This window comes from Ruditapes philippinarum, unplaced genomic scaffold (assembly GCF_026571515.1).
Source record: "Ruditapes philippinarum isolate M1 unplaced genomic scaffold, ASM2657151v2 ctg4242_1_1_1_1, whole genome shotgun sequence".
Taxonomy (NCBI): domain Eukaryota; kingdom Metazoa; phylum Mollusca; class Bivalvia; order Venerida; family Veneridae; genus Ruditapes; species Ruditapes philippinarum.
The window spans coordinates 78,337-87,461 of record NW_026857949.1 but is presented as its reverse complement, the minus strand read 5'-3'; the positions used below and the strand labels follow the sequence as shown (position 1 = coordinate 87,461).

At 30.5% G+C, this 9,125-nt stretch overlaps 1 protein-coding gene across 1 annotated transcript; it reads right to left on the bottom strand.

Moving 5' to 3' along the window:
- Positions 1 to 1,115: 1,115 nt before the first annotated feature.
- Positions 1,116 to 8,861, bottom strand: LOC132751585 (heat shock 70 kDa protein 12B-like). The gene is made up of 6 exons (XM_060741767.1): positions 7,124 to 8,861; positions 6,631 to 6,774; positions 5,121 to 5,375; positions 4,270 to 4,488; positions 3,873 to 4,017; positions 1,116 to 3,650 (listed from the first exon to the last, which is right to left on the bottom strand). The coding sequence occupies exons 1-6, from the start codon at positions 7,130 to 7,132 to the stop codon at positions 2,581 to 2,583; spliced, it is 1,842 nt and encodes a 613-aa protein (XP_060597750.1). The 5' UTR covers positions 7,133 to 8,861; the 3' UTR covers positions 1,116 to 2,580.
- Positions 8,862 to 9,125: the final 264 nt, after the last annotated feature.

Here is a 9,125-nt window from a genome sequence, read left to right as displayed (position 1 = left end):
GAAATTACTACATGCAATAAATTATAATAATAAAACATATTTATTAAAAAAACATGAAATGATTTATATGAATAAAACATATTTATAAAGAGGATACTTGTTTGTTTGTGTGTAAGATGAAATTTTATTTCATCGAGTGGGCTTTAAAAACAGTATTCTCACGAGTGGCGAAGCCACGAGTGAGAATACTGTTTTTAAAGTTCACGAGATGAAATAAAATTACATCTTACACAACAAACAGACAAATTTTCTTTTTATTTTATGCTTAAAAACAAGTTAAAACGAAATTTCCATAATTTTAACGTTAATATTAAAACTGTTTCCCCCATTGAGAGCCCCATTTATTCGGAATTTCTCATTAAAAAAAAGAAGTCTTGAGCTGAAAAATAAGTCCGCCAATCAACATTAAAATGACGGTGATATTTATTAATTTTATTAAAAAAATATGAATGATCGCTTGTTTTGATAATAAAACAAACAATTCTTGTAGGAGAAAAAATCCAACCATCCATCCATATTTCTGTTACTTAGTGCGAATTTATATTAGACCTGGCTTTGTAAATTGTAAGCGGCAGCCATTTTTTAAAGTTGTGAATTTCATGGGAGGAAAATAATTGTGTAAGATTCAGAGGGATATAATTTGGATTTGTTAGTCATACACATTTTTAAAAGAAAGAAAACTTATTTGAGGATTGTAACAGACAAAAAATAAGTGTTGACAGATGTGAAAACATTCAGAAAAGGAGCTAGGAAAATGGAAAACTTGGAAACCTGCCTCAAGAACGCTAGGTTGATTTAACTTATTCTTCGAGTTATGGCTGTCAATGCTTTCAATTTTTCATAAAGCATACGGTAGTTATTGCTCGTAGGATACTTTAATATGCCAAAATGTCATCAAGAGCAGTTTTGCATGGGGGGAGGAATGTATTTTTGAGACTGTCAAAATGAAACAAAAAAAACGAAATTTGGTGATTGGAATTTCATGAATTTGAATGAATAGAAGTAAGTTTTCTTCTTTTTATTACTTTTGACATTTAAGTTATTTATCAATTTCAGTTTTGCTTTTTCTTTAAACAGCCTGACATTGTCAGAATTGTCAGCAAAAATAAAATTGAGGTACCACATGGGGAAAATCTTAAAAAAGTAGTTTCGTCATTGAAAAGAGTGAAATTATATTTTGATAATTTTCACTGTGAAATTACCAAATATAATTTTCACGGATAAATCAGTAATCCACTGAAAAGCATAAAATAAGAAATGTCTAATGCCTTGTAACATTAAATACATTGTACATATGAAGAAAATATCACAACTTACATACACAAAAAAAACTAACATAAAATAAGTTAAGACATGTAGAATAATCAAAGCGAGATCGATGCAAAAATGTATAAACATTGATAATCAGATATTTGTTCTACTTTGATCATTTCGAAAGACACTGATTTAACACATATGCCAAGCCAGCAAGAGATGATGTAATGATCACTTTTCTACTTTAGAACCGGAAATCATAGGTTGCCAATAGAAACAGGTAGATGGAGACAGTCATTTGTCCCATACGAGGAACGTAAATGTCGCCACTGTCAGCTCAACGATTTGGGTGACGAATTCCATTTTTCTCCTTAAATGTCCTTTTTTCCAAGCGTTAAGAACAAAATTCATTCCGAAATATTATTATACTCGACCAAATATTATCAAGTTTTCATCCCTAATGTGTTCAACTTCAAGAAAGTTACTGATTAATATCGCCCGCTTTGTACGCGAGATTATGAATACATTCAAAAGGTAATCTACTGAAAACAAACCTCTCAAGTTGCAAAGCTGGTAAATCCATATAGAATTTAAAATCATAATCGATATACATCCAGTCAATGAAACCAGTTTTGTCCAAAACATGACCTATTTTGTTTTATGTATATGTCCCAACTAATCAAATCGCAACAAACATAGCACGTGACTTCCGAACGAGACGGTACTATTAATTATAATTTATCAACAAGCGCAAATATCATGGAAATCGTGCCATCGTATCTACTATAGAAATACGCATTGTATTTATAGATTATAGTTAAAAAATACCACGGTAATTTTACTCAGAAAAGAGGCTATTTATACAATCCACAGTAATATTGTCGTTATTGTCTAAGTCAATATGACAATACCATATATAAATATTTATGTATATTTTTCTCTTTTTTTATTTCATAATCTATTTTACTGTCCCCCTGGAATAATAATACTTAGTTCTAAGTTAAACCCACATACTGTTTGAAACTTATATTGATTATATGTCATGTTGTTACTATTGTAAACTGACTGAAAAATAAAAGTGATTGTTGTTGTTGTTGTAAAATAACCAGTGCAACACAATCATCCAATTTGAACCTTTCGAAGATATTCCTCACTATGCATACGTCGTTTTCTTATTTTTCAAATTGAAACTGAATTTGTCTGTAGTGATGTACGCGTTCGTTTCTATTTCTCTCACAAACATTTGATTTAGATGTTTTGACCTGTGTGTTCAGCTATGTCAAAGTTAGTCGATCCTGCAAATTTCCCTCGTGGCATTTGTTGAGTTTACATGTTTCCGAAGTGAATGTCTGCATTGAATTCCTTTCCAGATGCCTTGTCTGTCGCAATAACCGACAACTCTGTCCCTCCATATATCATGGTTACTTCGCATTCTCTGTCAGTACCTCTGGAAGTATCAGATATATCTATTGTTACCTTGGCAATTTGTTTGCAACCATCGTCTGTTGTGTACTTAGGGATTAATGAATTTGACGTAAAAACTGGAAAACCAAGTTTTGTTTGATCTTTATATAACGGGAAGTAACTTTGCACCTGTTGTCTATTACCTAGCACAACCGACTGTCCTTTGCGTACATGGATATCGAAGATATCTCTGCAATAGTACTTTCCTGTCTCTTTATTTCTCCACTTCTTCATCTCATCGTGTTGTTTAGAGTCAAAAGTTTTATTAGTTTTAATTCCAAACGTTTCTCTGCTAATACGGCTTCTAAATATTAGGGGATCTTGTCCAAAGAGCACTGCTCCTTTTAAAACAGCTTTAAATGGCGATGAAGGTAAAAAAACTTTTATTTCCGGGAAATCATTTGTTATCAGTTTTCGAATGCTTTCAACCACAATTGGTGACTCAGAAAATCCACCAACAAGAATAACTGTCCTTAATCCCTTCGCCTGCGTATCATTTAGCACTTTCCCTATTGAATTATAAACAACTGTGCACGTTTCTTTGAACAGCTTGTCCCGAACACGCATAGAATTAAACATTAACTCTCTGTTTTTGAACGCAAGGTATTTACTGTCCTTGAGTCTGATTGATTTATCTTCTAGTTTATCTCTTACTGGTGCTGGGATTTCTACATCAATCATTTCTGTTTCTTCATCTTCGGAACCTATTGTTACTTTTTTCCTTTCGAAATCTGCTTCCATTTTCAACATTTCGACTGGCGTTGTTTTGCTAAATGTTTCTTTCCATCCTGGTCCTTCAAAACTTTCGTGGCAAATTTGAAAGAATGCCTCATTTATATTTTGGCCACCGACTTGATCGCCAAAAGGGGGGCATATTTCTTTTAGAGAACCGGTACCGTCCACTTCGACAGCGGATAAATCAGCTGTACCGCCTAAAATTGAAACGTTTTTTCTCAAAAGTAAGATTTCTTGCATACTGACATACATAGCTCACGAATATATTAGACATTACAAAGACATTCATGTGATATAAGTTGTGAAGTATTGCACTGTTCATATATAAATTTACATACAAATTGTATGATCTTAATAACTTGATACAGAAAGCAAACTTTTACAAGCATGTAAATTTGTCTATTAAAATTTAAATATACCTCCCAAGTCGGCTACAAGAAACTTTTGCCCTTTCATACCAAGGTCATTCATGTCTCTCCTTTGTCCCTCAGGAAGATGCAAACAATGTATAGCTGCAGCTTCAGGTTCTAAGGCTAGCAAAACATTTCTTTTCCCAATACCAGCCTGTGTGACAGAAGAAAGGATTTCTGACCATCCGGCATTTGGAAGTTGAAATGATAAGACATAAACGTTTATGTTATTACATTTAATAATCTCACCATAAATTCACCACTGATAATATAAGTAAAACATTTTCTTTACCTGTATAATTTATGATTAACAAATTTCAAAGGAAACATAGTCGTGTAACTTTCCCCCCACAATGACATAATAGAAATTCTAAAATTCACCAAAATGTTACAAATGTAATTGTACCGCTATCGATGCATCTCTCATGAATTTCTTTGCTTCGTCTGTCCATATAGCAGGAACGGTGACAACAAAAAGAGTTTTGTTTACGTCAATTGTTACTCCTTGATTATGTAGTTTTTTCAAACAATGGTCCTTAAGTGATTTGATAAACCATGTCATTACATCAAAGAAAGGCATGCGTTGTCCTAACTGGTCTTCTACTGACATTTCCCGATTGAATTTCTTAAATTTAAATAGTTTCAGACCTTTTTTTATTTTATTGATTGAGATATAAATCAAAAGACAAAATGTCTGAAACTCAAAAGTAACATTTACAGTACTCATTAAACACAATCAATTGTAAGGTAAATTTAAAATTTGAAACTCAAACATAATTCAAGTATGACAGGTTGTAATTTTAACATTTGACCTTCCCTTTACATTATTATATAGTTTAATATGTATTTAAAATTATTGTTTATTGTAGATATGATGAAACTAAAAAAAATATTTTTAATATAAATATAAGCTCCAAGTATAGCAAAAAACTTTGTTTATGCATTTGGTATTCTATTCAATTCATCAATTTACCAGCAAGCATACTTATTCTGAAGAATCTTTTACATTGAATAACAAATTAAGAAATCTTTAGAATACAATAAAATACATGTATAATATTATACACAATGTATAACCGAAAGTAACATGACATGCAATGTAAGTCTTATATTTTGTGGGCTAGTTATTCCATGTTCAGTTTAGTTCAATTTTGTTAAGTCTTTTCAGAGACAATTCGAACATTCAACTAATTTAAAGTACATTTTTAAAATGAAATATGAATACAACTGGACTTTATCGAAGCATATTTTGGCTACCTTTCTATACAGCATTAGTTTGAATCTTCTGAAGAAGTAATATTGTCCCATAAGCTCGTGGGTATCTTCTTTCTCCATTGCTTTTCCAATGTATGCACGTTCAGCTTCAAACCCAATTTTTATCTTCATACCAGCAGTATCATCTTCCTGTTTGATACTACTTCCAGAATGTGCTATGCCTGTTTGTCTTTCGTCTGTTGCTCCTTCTCTATTCTTTTGACGTTCTAAAAGAATACACGTGGTTGTTTTGTGAAGCTACAAGGCAAGAAAGTAAATAAGCTTTTAATGGTGGTGGAGGGGGACTTTGGTGCTCATTTATGTATAATTTGCTTTAATAGAACCATTAACTATCCGTAAGGTAGCTGTTAAGAAAACAATCAAAAGGTACTTGTGGGATTCCGAAACTTAAATAATTTAAATGAAGAAGCCCCTCTTGAGAAGACAATTAAACAGAAACTTATCAATTATTCATTTCTATCGCCAAAAAGATGGCAAAAAATAAAACAAAATCTGGACTATAATTGCGATTTCATAGGCATCTCACTTTTTATATTTATTTGTTTAAACTGAAACTTCTCTTAAAACTACTCGAATGTGCTAAATTGAAGTTTCACTATTATGCTATACTGATATAAACTGGTACTTTGATGATATTTTAATGAAAGCAGTATCTATTTACAAGGTGCATTCTGTCGATAGCATTACCCGGGGAAATTTGGCACAGAAGACTTTAACATGCATTACTACTAAACTATCTAAAGTGTATAAAGCCATATATATATATATAAAATCTTTGTTTGGATTTTGAAAAAGAATACATCAAAAATACGTTATAAAATGTAAGTTTATATCTTTAAAAGCGAACGGTGCATGGACAAAATCATACCAAACTTAAGTAAGATTAAACATTATTGATCAACTATATATTGTAACTCGAGATAGCTTTTGTGTGAAATACAATCATGGTATAAGCTAACTATGTACACCGTTATAAATCTATGTAGTTAACATTGATATCTGCTTGCTTTTAATTATAACGATATAACATTAACTTTTAACACAAGAAGAAATTTATGTCATTATCGATTGTAAACGTCATGTTCAATGTTCTATTCACTACAACTAATCAATGAAATGAATTGATCGAAATTAGGGTCAATGCAATAAATAAATGTTAAAAACAACAAAAACAATTCCTTGATTTTTGTTTGTTTGTGTGTTTTGTTTGTTGTTTTCATTTTACTTTGCTACTTTGCTCTTTTGTAAATGATATTTCTACAGCACTTACTACAAGTAAACATATCTTGGTTAAATGACTGTTGAAAATGTAATCATTAACAAAAATCACCACGAAATCATAAATATAATCTCAATTTTCTGTCGCTCTTTTTTAAGCACTTTCGTGTCTCGTAATGTTTTTTTCCCAATCAGTATGCACATGTATAAAATTTACTACAAATAGCATGTTAATTGTTTTATGTTAAACAAATTACTAGGCCATAAAACAAACCTGAAGTGCTCCGCCTCCCCAATTTGTGTTGAAATGAATTTCATTTCTGTTGGTCTCGAATTCGTCTCTGAACTGCCACGCATATCCCGAGTAAGTACTTCCAATATCCAGAGCAATAACCAGTTTAGGGCCTTTAATGATGCTCTAAGATTGGAAATAAATCATCTTAACATATTTGATAACAATTTATTTTTCTCTTTCAATAGAAGACTTATGTCCTTACTATCTAAGTATACTGTATATGAATAAAAGTCCTTCAATTATATCAAAATGTGGGTCATATATTTGAAAATATGTTATAAAATAATTACGTAATCGAGGATTGCTCTAATTACATGAATGATATCCAATGATCATCCCCCTCTTTAGTGTTCAACTATGGTGATCGATATATATACCATATCATGCCGTTATATCATCAAAGAAATAATCATAGTAGAAAACACTTATATTAAACTATTGGTAACTTAGTTTAAAAGTAAGATTTACTCACCAATTCCATTATGATATGTACACCAGAGTTATCTTAGAATAAGATGATATGCAGTTTATACGACTTAAACTATACGATTGTTTAACATCTATATAAAGATCACGTAAAACCTATTGACAAGGTTATATTTAGATTGAGTGTAAAAGATAAAACACTGGATCAATATAATATCAAGTTTCTTATGTACTAAAATATTTAAAGGGTATAAAGCTATATCTTAATATGATTGTTTTTAAAAATAATTATCAACAGTAACATTGTATTGCTTCCATTATCTTGTGGCTGTTTTTATCAAGAGTTGTAACATAACGTTCTACACATGAATATTGTAAGTAAACAGAATAAATGTTTCAGAACAAAATATATTTTGCTGATTTAAGCAGGGTTTTGTTCGTTTAGCAATGATTTCGTGCTACCAAATTTCTTAGATACAACCATTTAAAAATCAAACAATAATTTTTGCAGCAGATATATAGCTTTATACACTTTAAGTAATATTCAACGGATTTGATTTGATGGTAACCGGAATTTGATTATCATTAGTTATCTATATTTTTTCATTCAATAGAAAATGACTTTGAAATGTTGAAATGCAGTTTGTTTCGATTTATCGCCCTATATATGTTTTAAAATTCTGTTGTCTAAAGAAACAGAGCTGTCTGAGAATCAAATTAGAATTTCATGTATTCATGTTCTTAGAAAAAACACAGTATAATTGGAAATTTAAATTTCTATTTTCATTGAATGAAAAAGAAAAGTCGTGCTCAACGATCTTCAAGATTGGAAATTTAATAGCCCTGATTGAATGTACGGAAGACATTTTACACCCACAACCTTTTCCATATTGCACGGAATAAAATGGTTTAAGCATTACTATCTTATTTTGTTATCACTAAAATTGTTAGTTTTTACAACAAGCAGAATGACAAACTTTGAACTTGTAGTAATAATCTTATTTAACAGTTTGAACATATTCTTGTATTTATCGAAATAAATGCTATAATGGCAATTAGTTAAGACATAATTCTTAAATATACTGTATACTATATACTGTATATTCTTTATTGACGACAAAAGTCTTATTGAATACATATAGCTTTACTGCCTGGGTTGTACAATAACAGAAGCTAAGTGTTCTTACTTTTATGTGATATGCACTGTTAGGTTTCGCTAGCCGTGTGAAACAACAATTGCTGTCTTGTAACAATCCCGCAACGGTAAAGAAAGATCTATGGCTCTTCCAAATAAAAACTGGGTTCATGAAGACTCCTATATTACATGAAAAAACTGACAAAAAACTTTATTTATAAGTTTCTATATCAAGCATAGAAAATAAATAAATTTGCTTTGCTTTAACAAATCAATAATTTTCTAACATCAAATTTTCAAAAATGCATTTAGTCATTATATCAACAACCAGTAGCTATTCAAATATGTAACACGATTTACTGTTAGGCCCCTAAAGGTTAACCCCGTTTATTTTTAATAGACCATACAAAGGTACATACATCAAAACCAAACTACATTCAAACAAATGTAAGAAGCCTTTGATAAATGTAAAGTCTCTCCAAACTTTTCTATATATAGTTTCCTAGCCCTGTAGTCTAATGAATGAAAACATTGGATTTAAAAAAAGTATTTAATGAATAATACTATGTCCAAACTCACAAACTAATCATGAAATGACAAAATGTTTCAAACTCCCCGATGTTTGTCAAAAGTATATGTAACACGAGATAGTCAATTTTGAAATAGTATCTTCATTTTATTGTTTTGTAAGTAACATTGATGTGATATTTTGAAAGGCACACATATTGTAGCGATTGCGTATGTTTCTAACCTTTTTTTATTGTTCATTGTGAAGAAAATAGTACTAGATATAAGTAAATAAACATGTTAATATATTTCGCTAATTCCAATGATTATAGTATTTTAGTAGTACTTGATACATGTATTTATATCTCGCAAAATTATCCTTAGTCAAATTTCGTGTAGAACACAA